Below are 15,082 nucleotides of genomic sequence, written 5' to 3'. Positions count from 1 at the left end.
CTTTCCAGGATCAAAGCACCTTGACTGTCCTGCACTTGTATTTGTTCCTCCTTACATAGAAAGGTTGATGAGAAGAGAAAAAACTACCCTCCCTTGGGTGTGAAGGCTCATCCTGCCAGTTATCTGTTCCTCTTACTTGTCACAAATTCGGGGAACCTGACTGACATCTGACTGATTCTAAAGTTCAGCAAGATACCAAGCCTGCAGTCAGCAGATCACAGTAGCTCTTACTTTTCCTATATTAAGGAAGATCTGACTTCCGAATTTAGCGCCAAGTCCTAATGCTCCTTATTCCAGCACACTGCAGCATAAGCCACCTTCAGAACAAAGAGTAAAACAAATCAAAAAAAGCTGAAGATTAACCACAATAAGCCAATCATTACACTCCACTTAGTTTAACCAGAAACACTGTCTGCTTCCACTGAAAATACATCTACATCCAAATTATTTCAATCTCCCATGATTGCTACCAATATTTCAATTTAGTTGGTCACTGCAAAGTTACCCTTACGGACAGTTGTTTGGGCTTGCTTTTGAGTCTCAAGTCCAACAGAAGGGAATAAAACCCTCAAACTTCAGCACCAAAGAAAAGATTATGTTTTCTGTACCTAATGAAACACAGATGCTTAGTAAATAATGACTGCCCAAACTCACACAAAGTTTTAGCTGGAAATCATGTCTCTCACATTCTAAGTGTGACATTATACTACATTACATCAGGATGGTCCCAAACAGAACCTGCCTTTGCAGTTTCAGGAGCTCATCCTTCCAGCTGGTTTCCTATTGACCTGTCAATATACTAACCAGTCCTTCCCTTAGGTACTGACATAACTTGCTGTGTGAAAATACACCCTGGAGCATTTGGACCACTCTGCTTTACACAGAGGACTGGATTACTTCTAGGTGCAGAGAAGAGCGGTGCCTCCTGGTACTTTAGGAACCTGATTCTGTGTACCAGAGTCAGAAAGCAGTGCAATTATTTGAAAAAAATGGAGTATGTACTGCCAGAGAGGTCTTACACCTCATTTCTACGGATACACTAGTAAAATTCCTTGCACTTTAAGGTAACAGTAGAGATTACATGAAAAAGAAGGAAAAAGATGAGGTTGGTGAAGACACTTGTGGTCTTAAAGGGCTACTTTGTTGTCTTTGTGTTCTCTGGCTTTACAGCACACTGTTCGTCACCTGCTTAGCAGGAAGCATGTGAACAGGGTAGGGTAAAACCATAGGCAATGGCTGCTGACCATGTTGTCACATGGTTGTGCCTTTGCTACAATGAAAATTGCTGGTATCACGGACTTCCATATCCACACTAGGTCTCAAGTGTCAAATCCACTTTTTATTTTTCTCCCTCCTGTTCTGAAGCAGCTTTTTGTTGGGTAGGCAGCAGTGCTGCTTTCCTAAGGAGGTGGCTGGCACAATCCAGAACAGGCATTCAGACTGCAGATATTGCTATCTTTGCAGTAAGCTGTCTTTGCCCCATCAGCAAATCTCCTTCTGGCCATATCTATGCTCAGTCAGCTTCAGATATGGTCCAATATGTTTCAGCTGCACTTGTCAGAATAGATAGAGAACTATAAGGAAAAGACCTCCAAAGATATAATAGTTTATGCTTATTAAGTTCTGACTGTCTGTGGTTAAGTAAACCTTCTGACAATGTCAAGAAAAACACACCTAAATACTACCTCAGGTGTATGTTCCTCTAAAAATACATTTAGAAGAACAGAAGGAGGAAAAAAACACCAAAAGTCACAGGAAAGGGTCTTATTTTAAATCCTTTTAAAGGGCCTTTTATTACACCATTCTTAAAACTAAAGCTAAATTAGAAAGGGAAGGAAACTGGCTGTTTACAGAGGATGTGTGTCACAGAACAGCATGAATCTCCCCCACTATAGCACACAGAGTGCTGCCAGGTCAGCATAAAAAAAAGCTTGGGCAAGTTCTCCAGCTAATAGATGAGTGACATTCCACTGAATTTTCAAAGGTACACCAATTTTTTATCAGCTGAGAATTCTTGATACACAGGCCTAAGCAATACCAGGTTTTAAAAAACTATTACTTATTGACACTCAGTAAATACATAAGCATATGCCTATTTTTTTTAATTCTGCAGCTGTTGCATTTAATTAAATGGATTTTTCCAAAATTTTGAAAACAAAACATATGAAAGTATAAACATAAAACTCATTAAATGAATTTAAAATGTACTTCAATGAATTCACAACTACTACTCAATAAAACACAGCAAAAGCAAAAATCACTAGGGTTGAAAGTGGAGAGCGCCACATTTTAATAAAGCTGCAAAGAAATTCAGTCACAGGTGGCAGAATATTTTGCTTCATTTTAGTCAGGATCCTGCTACTAAAAATCACTTATTTTATGACCAAAAGTATTAAATAGAACATGAAAGATTGGCCAAAAATTGAACTGTCATGGATTTTCAAAAAAATTAGGCATGCAGGTCCCTGTCCTCTTGCCTGTGTAAAAAAGAACTTGATTTACCATCAACATTTTTTAAAAGCCATCAGTTTTTACTGCATCCTGACTGCACTGAAAACTGCCACATCCTACCGTGTTTGAGAATGAGGGCAGCTGTTTATTTATTTAGCTCACAGGAATGCTGTAAAAATTAGGTAATAAGTGTTTGTAATATATGCTGAAGATAAAATGTATTATCACAGGAGACTGCTCCAAAGCTGAATATTAACTTGAGAGATATGGGAGGTCAGACCTAAATTAGGCACTCTGGCCTTAGTACCAACCAAACACAGAAGTGTACAGGACTTTTTCCAAACGGGACAATTTCATAATCACCACTCTCATGAGAGCTCAGGCCCACAGAAATCCCCTGAGAAAGCTGAACTTTTCATCAAATAACAGTGTTACATATTTCCTAGGGGAGTACTAACACTAAGCTCAATGTGGAAAGTCTCTACCCCGCTGTCTCAACCAACCTCAGAATGCAGCTTAAACAAACCCAACGCAATCTTCCACAAATCAGGCATTTCTTAAGATTCTGAGATTAGAAGTCAGTGAAAAGAAATGCAGAATTTGCCAGAGTGGAAAGCAGAAAATAAATGCAAATTAAGGCTAAAACAGCATAAGTTTGGTCAACATAATCCTGACATTAACAAGCTGTACTGACAAGTTCCACACAAAGTGGGAGATAATAGCAAAGTGTGAGAAGCCTAACTGTTCACCTAACGCTTTCCACTTTATTTGCTGGTTTAAAATAAAAGTCAGCATTGACAGACAAGACTAAAGAGAACACCCAGAACTTTTAAAGATGGCACTACCTCTGCAGCACATACTAATACTAATTACTGATAAGTACAGTATGCAATTCTTGCTTTCTTTATCATTGTATCTTTATCTAGACAAGACAAAGGGGAAAGAAATTAAGAAACTGAAATTTAGTATCTACTGGATACTCAACCACACTCTGTTGCTAATTGTAGTTATGGGTGCTGTTGACTCCTCTCCTTGCAGTGCCATTAACTGGCACCAGGTTAGCTGGGTCTAAAGTAACTACACTGCCAGTGCAGCCTTAGTCAACAAGCTTGCAGTTTCCTTATTTTTTTAACAGGTTTCACACAATCTTCTGCAACAGGATTCTCAGAAACATTTTTCTTAAGCTCCTGTCACGTAGTATAGTTCAGACACAACAGCAAGGCCAGATTTAAAGTAACACTGCATATGTTTTTTCAATTCCCCATTCAAAGAGATTTCAGTCTTGCTCTATCACATCCATACATATCTACCTAGAATCCAAGCTGGCATAATTCTGAACTTCTATCTTCAGAAGTATTTCTGTATGAAGGAAGTTCAGACAAAAAAAACAGCATTAAAGCCCAATTCTACAGAACGAGAATACAGCACGTTATGCTGAGATGTGTTTACCAATCTCAACCTCTAAGCAAAGTCACATAGTAACAACTGTTCATAAAAAGTCCCATGGAAAACAAGTATGATTCTCCAGGAAACAGATACTAAAGTACAGCAGACCTTTGTACTTTGACCTCTATCATGATAATTTTATTAGTTTAATCACTATTTGGAATCCTTGGCTTCCAAATAATAAGGAAAGCGGGCTCTATTGAAAATGATGATTCCATATCTCATTATATTGTAGTTACAGGACACTATTTTCTGAATTATGCAAATATCATGTCACCTAACTAATTAAAGCTATACACCTAATTGCCCAATAAAAAACCTGGGACCAATGCTGCCCTAAGAAGTCTTTTCCACCTCTGCCTATCTCTTGACTGTCAGCCTCCCAGTTTCCGCTGAGGATAGAAAAAATAACACACCAACTGGATTCACAGAGAGACTTTGCCCACAGCCTGTAATAAGGGACCTAAAGTGCCCTTCCAATAATGTTTTGGAAATGTTTTTCCAGAAGATCTGCAGTTGCCTAAACAACTTCCGTTTACTTAAAAAAATAAACTCTAAGAACGTTCATGTATATGCCTGTTTAGTAGCACAGAGATTTGAAGAAAAAATTAATTAAGCAAATGTGGGAAAACTGCCACGTGTACCTGAATCTCCTACCCATTCAACAACTACAATCTTTGTGCAACCCAGGCACCCAGTATCGGCCACTTGCTCATTGTGACAGGCTGCATCTGACCCAGCAGAAATCACAGCGGTTCCCACACAGTCCCAGACTCCCCTTCCTGGAGGAATGCTTTGGACTGGGAGGCAGTAGCAGCCAGGAATGCCGCAGGGAGTTCTGCTGAGGGCTAGTGCAAGGTAACTGCCACTGAATACACAAAGGTAAAGTAGCCTTCCTACCTACCTCAATAAATCAAGACCTCTCTACTGATACCACAGGGCAGCATTTTTGGCAACACTTTTCCCCTGGCCTAAAGGAAAGGCAAGGACCTGAATGTCTCTGTGGAGCACATTATCAGAGAACCCAGGTGCATATTTATGTGCAGCAACAAGAATGCCACCCTGCCACAGTTAGTGTTTGGAGGTGTTTCCGGGCATGAAGGCCACCTGGACATATGGTTTGCTAGTCTTCATTCTAGCCTAGCTGGTTTTTGCTAGGATTCTTCCCAAAGGAAGTCAGGGAAGAAACCAGTCTAATTAGGCAGGCATAGGCAGGTATAAGAACCAATCTGAATGTTTAGCTTGAGGGTGTGGGCTCAGTTTTGTTAGGGACAAGACACTGAGGAGGGAGTTAGCCACCACCTTAATGTTACCTAGCAGATAATGTATGACATCCTGTTTCCCTGAGCACCCTGTAATCATACAGTAATACACAAGCCACCAGAAAGCCTCTCCAAAGGCTCTTCTTTAGCCCAAGCCCTCTACCATCCTTCACCTGTTAAATAAACAAAGCACTAATAGCATTGACCAGAGGACAGGCTGCAAACTCCTTCAGTGTCATCATCTCTGTGTGCAGCAGAGTGCAACATCAGCAAAGAATGCCACCCAGCTGATGTTTGTCTCTTCTGCCACAAGCAATACTAATCCAGCAAACAACTGGGACAGGCAGGGCACATGTGGAATAATAGCCCGAGATCTGATGCAATTTCTTAGGCGATGTTTGTTTCTCTCTGCCTATTTCATTGCTCCATTTTCATTTAGTTGGGTTGGCTTCAAGAAAAATAGAAACATGCCCTTTGGGATCACTGCAAACTAAAAGCAATGCAGTAAATACTAGCCAGGCTAGCTTGTAACTGCAACTTCTAGCAGCAAACAAAGAAGATGGCTTTAATTATACCTGTTAATTTATTATCCTGTGGCACTGCAGAACAAAGTATTTTAGAGTCATGTAGACAGAAGGAAGAAACAAGGGAAGTGTGCCTCAGAGTCAATAGCAAGCTGTTTCTCCATCTTTCAAAACAGAAGAAGCTTATTTCTTGCTAACAGTCAGACTGATAAAATGGCACTGAGGCCAGCTGCAAATTCAGTGCTTGCAACTGGTGATCCCAGCAGCCTTTTCATGCTCTTGAAAGTGCCGTCACCAAGGTCTTTGACTCTCTGTACTGATTTGCACTCTGCCTTATCATGAGTGTTAAAGACCTTGATGACATTGCTGGACAGACATGTAACAAGTGGAACAGAGAGGGCACCTGGCATCTGCCTGCAAAATTGATTATGTTATGGTATGTGTGTACCTGCACGTAGATTTCACTGCTCGGGGTTTGCTGGAAGCAGCCACACAACAGCAGTGGCCATAGAGTATGACATCTGCATGTGCTGAACTCCCTCACACCACCACTTAGCACTTTATCCTGGCATCCTGGCCAAAAAACGTGCTACATGAAGCCACACTGAACTGTTCCCTACTAATAACACCTTCTCCAACAGAGAGATCTTCTCTGTTGTCCCTCCTCCAACTCCTGCACAAACTGCCCTGTTATGAGAAATTATCTCCCACCTTATCAAGAAGTGCCTAAGATACAAAGCCTGTTCAAATGAGTGGATAGCATGTCCTGAACAAAACCTTCATGTCCTACCTTGTGTTTAACAAAGACACTGACATGCTCATACCTGTACAAGCAACATGAGCCATCTTAAGTAGGTCTCTCATTCCCAAGGTTCAGCTCATGCCTAACTTCAGATCAGATGACTAAGAATCATACCTTGAACTTTAGTTTGTGAGGGTTGTTTTAAAGAAGGTTCCAGTGAAAGGACTCTGGCAAATGCCCTCTGAACAGATTCAGACATCAGAAACCAGATATAGACATGAATGCTCTGCATGACCAGCATTATCTCCAATTTGCACGCTAGCAATGAGAGATAACTCCCAGAAGCCTGTTTCAAAATCATCTGGCAGTAGTGGGAAGAGTGTGTGAGGGGAGAAAGGAGCTGCAGAAACTCCAACAGAGTCCATGTCACACTAAGGAGCACATCCCACTGGGGAAGTTGTGAAGTTCCACCTGTCTGCACCACCAATTCACATGGCTTCAGGTCCAGGCGAGAGTTTAAACATACAGGATATTACATTTTCAATTATTAGCTTATCGATAATGATCTCTCCTGCTACTGGGGGAAACACATATATAGAGACAGTGCTTTCAGGCTGGGTGGTGCACTTATATCTGACACCCACTCCTACTGTCTCCTTAGGTTCCCAGAGTCACTGGAAGAAATGCTCCAGAGGGAAGAGGATTTGCATCTCTCACACCTCATCATCAACAGCAACTGAGAGTTGACCTCCCTTGAACAGGAATCTAAGCACTGCTAAGTATAAATAAATGAATGCTTCTAAGATTAGAGGATGCTGTATCATGCATGCCGTCAAAGAATGAATCACACAACCAATGAGGGGACAGCAGGATCCACCAAGCTGGATGGCTTTGTAAATTAGCATGAGAAAGACAAACAGGCTTTGTTCTCCAAAGGCCTTACCAACAATGGACATTCTGTCATTCTAATGACACAGAGGCTTGATTTTTTGATTACACATTTGAAATATTTTATTATAGAAATATAGTCTGTGTGACTGGGTCTGAGGATTGTTTTTACAGTCAGTCCACTAGTCTTTATAGTAGAGAAAAACATGAGCTTCTGACTTTCAAGTTGTAAAGTACTCCATAGGCAAAAAAAACTCTTCTTGGAATCACTCCTCCCCCTAAGACCTTCCCAGCAGCAAGAGCTTCAGTTTATGGCTTTAATAATGTTCTTGTAAATGTCCATGTCTGACATTCACTGCACGTCTCAATTCAAAACACCACACCAGGATCTACTCTCTTTGGAAGAGTTAACTTGTCAATGCAAGTGTAAAAGAAATAACACTAAAGAGTAAAATACTACTACTAGAAGTGTAAAACCAGTGACAATAATTATCTGTCATTCTGATGGGGAGAGCTTGTTCCCAGCAAACAAACCAAACAATTGAAGATATCCATGAAAACAACATCAAACTTCTCCTTGGGAAACAGTCATTTTAACTCATTTTGGCTGTGTTCATTATGTGTGCATTTCTGCACAAAGGATTTACTCTGTATCCTCACCCTTCTGAAGCTGCTCCAGATTTAGGTAAAAGTGTGAGGATGTCACCAGTTCTGTGAGTAAAAAGAGAGAAGACCTGGTGGTATGGAAACTGAGTTCCTTAGCAAGAAGGCGTGTCCTTTATACACAACTATGAACTAATGGTCAGAGTCAGTAGACTACAGTATTATATGCAGCTGTGATCACATCAGAATTCTGCACAACTCTGAAGAGGAGAGGAGAGAGGGGGGTTAAATACCCAACACAAATACCTTGCACAGTCCATGTCTGTACATACCTTCAGCACATACTGCCAACCTGCCACTAACAGTACAGATTATTCCAAGGTGACCTGCAATGTACTGAGCAAGACAGAAAAGAATGTAAAAACACCATCTCTGCTTTAGGTATGCTCAGTACACATCAGACTATGTGACACTATTCACATCATATCAAGTCAGATATTTTTCTCCCTGCAGCCTGCCTGAGCCTCAAATGATGAGAGCTAAGAAGAACTATTGCTGTGAAACCAAGGGCAATTTTCACAAAACACCAAAATACTACCTATATCCAAAGAGCCCTACATGCTGCATAAAGGCTATGGGTGAAGACCCTCAATGGCCATGCTCCCTTTTCTATTTCCCTGCTGTATGTCTTTCTAAAAGGTTACTTTCCATCACTTCCACTAGCCACATGCCACACTAACACAGCAGCCAAGACAGACAATCTTTCAGAGAACAATATGCCAAAGAACTTTTAGGCGCCACATCAGAGCAGAGAGGCCTGGCAATAGCAAGGATCTGCCACGTTATTTCCTGAGACTGGACAGAGCTCTGCTGCAAGCTTCCCATGTGATCTCACACTAGTCACTCATTTATCTGCACAGGGCAGGAAAGCACACCATCTCCTCACACAAGCTAAAAATGGGAGGATTCTAATTTTCGCAGGAAATAGGGCAGTGAAACTAGACAGTTTTCTTTTGTACCCTGCCATTCAAAATCCTGCCAGATAATATCAGAGAGTATACAACAGCAAAGTCAAAACCAAAACAAAACGCAAGAAGGCAAATGCATATTTCATTGTCAGATAATAACCAGTTTTGAGTTTGTAAATTGGGAGGCCAACATCAGTATTTCTCCATCTGTGTTCTTCCAGCACACTTCCCTCTGGAGCTCAGAGGGTAGAACACTAAATTGCAGCTACATTGTGTTCACTGCTTCACAGAATATCAAAATAACTAGTACTTTTCCAGAAAGACACACTACTTCAGCTCCTTTGAGAAAACAAGCACTTTAACTAACTTCAGTGTGCACAGGATTATAGCTTCACATCCAAAACAGCTGCTGTTCTTGGCATTACACATCATGCCTTTCTTCTTTCACCAAATAAACTAAAGAGCACACAAAGCTCTGACACAGGAGAGGTTTAAGGTACTTCTGCAGGATTGGAAAAGGTTCCATAAGCTGCAAGTTATAATAGTGCACATTCACATGCACATTCCTGAAATTTACCCGCACACAGAATTAACCAGGCCAGAAATATCAGATATTGACTCTTTCTATCAGGCTATTACCTAAGCCAGAGGAATTTCCCAACTTGCGTAGTTTTCCCAGGACCTTCTGGACATCCTTTATACTTGTGTCCTGTTGGCTGTACAACAGTAACCTCCTGGCATCCGAGAACAGGCGGGAAATACTGTAGGAAAATAGAAAAACAACCAGCAGTCATCAGCTCCATGAGCCACCATCCACAGATACAGTTTTACATACCAATTCCAAACTTTAATCCCCTCTAATTATGTCAGGCCAGCACAAAAACTCTCCTCAATGACTACCCAGCGACAATCCAAGGAGGTTAATAAAAGATGTCTGCTAATGCAAGATCAATCAATAAGTTACACTGAACATCATGCATTTGAAAGCAGTTTTATGACAGAGATGGAGAGGGGTTCCTGCTGCCTGTAAACTGCTGCTTCTTGGAAGCACAATAATTTAACAATATCCTTGCTCCTTTCAAATGCTTCTCCAGATGCATTATGCTCTACATTAAGCCTGTCTTTCCTGAGACCATGAATGTAGCAAGTAAGGTGAAGTATAAGAAAGCTGGCCATAAATTGTGCTTCCTGCATCATATCAGCCAGCAATAAGCAATAAACATCAGGGAGTATTCCCTAAACATGTTCAACTGCCTCTCACTCTACATTGTTCAGAGGTTCATTAACCAGGAAAAAAGATGCTCTGAAAAAAGGAGCATCTTAAAAAGCCTTACTTTGTTGAGGTCAAATTCTGAGCCCAGGTAAAAGAATGGGCTCAGTCCTTATCCATGCAAAGCTTTTCATTCACCAAGAGCTTCAGGTAACTGAACTTGGGAATTCTGCATGCCTACCAGCTGCCTGCTTGCCCCTGTGAACTTGGTAACTGAAGAATCTGGTACTACAGAGGCAGTAGAAACTGCAAAACCCTCACACAGTGTAAGATTTCACAACTGATAGGTGACTTCCAAATACCCCTTTCCCCCATGTTTCCCTAAGAACAGAGATGAGGCAAAAGCAGACAGACTCACATGGAGGCATTGAAGTTTCCAACAATACCAGGGGATTCCCCAGGAGTTGGGTAGCGGAAACATGGGTTATTGGCATTGCAGATGATCCCCTGTATCCATGGCAAGGTTCCTGCTGAAGGCATAGCTTTATTTGGAAAGTGACCTAGAATAGAAAGACAGGAGTTAGAAGACAAACACTTGATACAGTCCTCTACTACACAGCACTGCATTTGAAGAGCAGCGCTAACCCTGCACTGACTATGGCCCCCAAGTGCCTACGAAAGAGCAGACCAGCCAACACTCAGTCCTACGAAGAATTGAGCCTGTATTAGACTCTCCACGCTGCTCTTTCAAATCTTCTTGCTGAGGTCTAAACCTTTCCACGAAAGAACTAGTGAAGTCATAGACCAGAGTGTACATCCTGTATAAGAACAAAGCAGTAAAAAACTAGTCATGGCAGATCTCCACCAGTAGGCCACTTGTATACTTGTGAATCCCATATCCCCCCACAATGACTGGGGAAGAAAGGCCTCCCTTGTATAATCCTGGACCTTACATAAACTGTCAGGCTTCTTTTTGCAACAAGCTTGCTTCCTCATCTTCACACTAGGGACAGAATCTTGGAGGAATATTATGTCCCTTTCTCAGGATCTCAAAGCTCAAGACTCTGAGGATCAGATGCCCACCCCCTCCCCTCTGGTGCCCACCTCATCCTCCCAGCATGCCTGCCATCACTCAGGGGGTTGGCTCCCTACCTCCACAACTCCAACAGAAGTATCAAAGCCCAAGAAAGAAGTAGTATCAAATCTGTTAAATTACAGCAAGGCCAATTAATGTGGATGGCTGAAGGAAGATGGAAACCATATCAGTCCTCCCTGGAGAAAGGCAAGAACTCTGTGCAAGAGAAGCGTTAAGGAAACTAAGCTTAGTGTTTCCAGGGAACTCTTGCTCCTAGTTCTCTGTTTAAAATAGAAGAGCTATTTACCTGACCTGACTTTTGTTTCATTTTACCTTTTTGTTCTTGGCTGAGGGGCTTGCAGTGAAGGAGGGAGAAAGAGGAAAAATGCTAAGACTTTCAGATTCATCTTGTAAAACTTCCCAGAAAATCATCATCTCTGTCCTCCATGCCCTTCATTTTACACTGTTAGTAACTCCAAGAAAATGTTTAGAGCAATGTCAAAAGAGGAACCACACAAGAGTTTATAGTAACCATTTAGACACAGTGATCCATGTAATACCAGTTTCTCCAAGAGTATAGCAGGAATCTGTTGGTTTTAAATCAGATAAGATACACAGAAAACAGTGCAACATAATTTTCAATTACAGTGCTGCACATAATTTTCAATTACAGTACTGCAAACATCTAGCTTTTCAGAAGAGATTAGTCACGTCTTGTCAGCTTCTCTCCCTCCCACTGCTAAAAAAGTGCATTTTGAATACTTTGAAGGGTCACAGGAACAGAAAAGAAGGTTCTACACGACTCAAGACAGCACTAGCACTCTGGCCCAATAGCAATCTGTCTTCTCTCACTGGTCTGGTGAAAGCCACATAGCTATCACTTCAAAGTTAATTGTTACTTCCCATTTTTTTTAAGAGAAAACTTCCTCACACCAAGCCAGGCTGCTAGAAACAAGAAATCCTGACAGCAGTCCAATCCTTGGTTCTTCTCATTCAGGGAAAGAAAACTGAAAATTTTACTGGTTTGTTGAAAAAGACTACCATTAAAATGCTGGTGTTATGTGGAGGCTACAAAGCACTTGCACACGGCTCTGTTACTGCTATCACCAGGCATTACTGCTATCACCTACAAGTGATTTCATAACAGCATACAACACTGCCACTACAGATAACAATCCTACTTCCCTTAAGGCATCCACAGGGTTGCCAAAGAGTTCGCCATCAACCCAAAAGCCTTCTTTCTATGTCTGCTCACAGTCCAGCAAAAGGTGCTTCGCTTCACAACACATCCACATTTGTCAGCATAAGCGAACGTTCAGTGAAACCAATCCAGAAAACACAATTTAGAAACCTATTCAAAGAAGGTCTTCAAAAAATAAAGAAAAATTAGCCATAGAAGTGAATTAAAAGTTATCAGATGCCCTTTACTCTGTAACTGCTCAGAACAATGCAAGAAGGCAGACAAAGCAATAATAGTCACGTAATTGGGAAGGGAAAAGGATTGCAGGTAAAAGACTCAAAACTATGCTCATGACACCATGGTACCAGAGCAAATGTTTTACATGAAGGCTACTGACTAGCAAGACCAAGCCAAGTAGTTCTACAAAATCACAGCTCTTGCTAGGTTTCAGTTTATATACAGCCCTGCCATAGCTGAAATTAATCACCACTAAGGTTGGTAGTTATTTTTAAAAGCTGAGTAGAGCGCTAATTGCTTCTCTTCAGCTTCATGTCTATAACTCTCCTAATGTCACTAACATTCAGCCAGAAGAGGCAGTTCAAATTCCATGTAAAATATGAGATTTAACTTAGGCAAGTTTTAACTATGCTGTTGAGTGCTGAAAAAAGCAAGTTAGGCAGTACATGGGATCAGCAGAGTCAAACTGTAATGGGAAACTGCAAACACTAACACCTCAGATTTAAAAAGATACCAACTTGAACACGCAGCAAATAGCACAAAATGCCCCAGACACTGCAAAGACAAGATAAGTGCTGTAAAAAGGGAGTTCTTTCCTTATTTCAAGAAAGAAACACTTCAGAGGGCCCTTCAGAAACTTATTTTGCTGACCCTTAAACCTTACCTTGAAGTAATCAGGCTAAGGAAAGATAAACAAAGAGCTATTCCACAATCACTTAATTGCAGTATGAAGCTGTCACCAAACACAGTAAAACAACACCATGTTCCTAATAAACAAGTCATGCTTCCTAAATCAAATGGCAACCAAAGAGGCCTATAGATAGTTATTTATAAAAAACAAGCTCCCTTTGAAAGAAAAGCAGTAATCTGCCCATTTAGGGCACAAAAAGAAAAGTAGAATTGTTTTTTTGCCAGCAACATATGACTGCTGAATCTACTAAATGCAGAGCTGACACTGTAATAGTTCGAAGGAATGGAATCACTCTTGTGCCCTTTAATGTGATACATTAATGCACTTTACTACCTGGAAACAAGATTGCCTTCTTAGAGATCAGAACACTGCATTCTTTTATGCTAAGTCACACACAGATCAAAAAAGAGAAATAAGACTGGCGTTGTGTGCAGGTTTTACAGATATTGCAGAGCTGTACAGCAAATTCTCGGGTAATATAAATACAAAATGAGAAACAGCAAGAAAGAGCAGCAACCTACAGTCCTTGGAGTAACATCATCAGTTAACTGCAGTTTCCAAGGTGGAAGCAAAGGAGTTATTAAGCCCTCTTGCATATTTCTGACTGAAGTGGGGAACCACTGCTCTTTCCATCTTGCCAGCTGCATTATCGCATTCTAACCATGAAACAAAAGCATTCTGGGTGCAGCTGCTGTGTTTGCTACTTACATTCATGCTGCTCATACGGCGGATATGAAAGTCTTACAGAGATCAGGATGAAGAAGATAAACAGAGGCCAGGCAACTTCGATCAGCAGCTGGAACTGGAAACAATAAAGGCAAAGTATTAAGACATCATACTCAAAATAAAGGTCAGAACAGAAGTTCTAGGACAATCCACTTTTAAGCCAAAACAGTTTTGTAAGCACTGTCTCACTTTGCTCTGCCTACACATACCAGGATCGAGAAGTTTGTTCCTCCAGCTTCAGAGGATAATGTGCAAAGAATTAAAAGGTTTTTTTCATTGACATGTGCCAGTTATTCAACTAAAATGGATGTACTTAAGGGCTATTTTTGGCTTATTTTTATATTTTTCTGTCCCCTAACTGAAAAAACCTCCCAATAATCTTTTTAGAAATGAGCTGAATTTTTTTATCCCATATTTTGAGGCAGTGGGGTACTTATAACCCATTCTCACAGCAGACCATTAAGCTTCTACCCTAACACATGAGGCATGGAAACTGTCCTGATGCATGCTACACCCACTCTTTCAGTACTGCAGACATGTATTGCTATCTAGAAAGCAGAGTTACTAAGATTAGGCTCATATCTAGTCTGTTTTGTTCTAATTTATGTATTTTTCATGAAGGTAGGCAGCACCCACTGGTGCAGGTAATCTACAGAAAGGCAGTGAATATCTGGTAAAGAAATAAAGAACTCAGTTATTTAGAGGGACAAGACAAGAAGAAGAAAAAGCCTGCTGTATATTAAATATACAACATTTCTTAAAGTATTGAAGTGCAGAAAAATTCACTGAGATGTGTCACATCCCACAGAAGCATGTGGACAAAAGCAAGCCTCCAGCCTGGAGCTTCTGAGACAGAAGCTGAAGTTCCCCAGACCTGAGCTTCAGAAGCCACATCCCTACTTTTCCGCTCCAGAAAGACTGCATAAACATGTATTTTCAGTAAGCTACAAGACAAAACCTGAAAGCTTTTTATGCTGATATTCTGTATGCTTCTCATCTATTACTAGCAGCAGAACAGAGTGTTTTCTTGGTCAAATGAAGAAAAATCTTTTCCACTTTTTTCCTGAAAAACTCAGTCC

At 40.9% G+C, this 15,082-nt stretch overlaps 1 protein-coding gene across 3 annotated transcripts in view; it reads right to left on the bottom strand.

Moving 5' to 3' along the window:
- The window catches only part of ABCA1 (ATP binding cassette subfamily A member 1), a 91,871-nt gene that overhangs the window by 56,026 nt on the left and 20,763 nt on the right, over positions 1–15,082 (bottom strand). For all 3 annotated transcript variants that reach the window (XM_014266449.3, XM_026792886.2, XM_074533395.1), the window contains exons 3-5: positions 13,986–14,079; positions 10,513–10,654; positions 9,524–9,645 (exon numbers count right to left, since the gene is read on the bottom strand). In XM_014266449.3, the coding sequence (XP_014121924.1) occupies positions 9,524–9,645; positions 10,513–10,654; positions 13,986–14,079 (358 nt within the window). The remainder of the gene's footprint in view (positions 1–9,523; positions 9,646–10,512; positions 10,655–13,985; positions 14,080–15,082) is intronic.

The sequence above is a fragment of the Zonotrichia albicollis genome, chromosome Z, assembly GCF_047830755.1.
Source record: "Zonotrichia albicollis isolate bZonAlb1 chromosome Z, bZonAlb1.hap1, whole genome shotgun sequence".
Taxonomy (NCBI): domain Eukaryota; kingdom Metazoa; phylum Chordata; class Aves; order Passeriformes; family Passerellidae; genus Zonotrichia; species Zonotrichia albicollis.
Note: the sequence above shows the minus strand (reverse complement) of the source record. Positions and strands in the feature narration are given on the sequence as shown.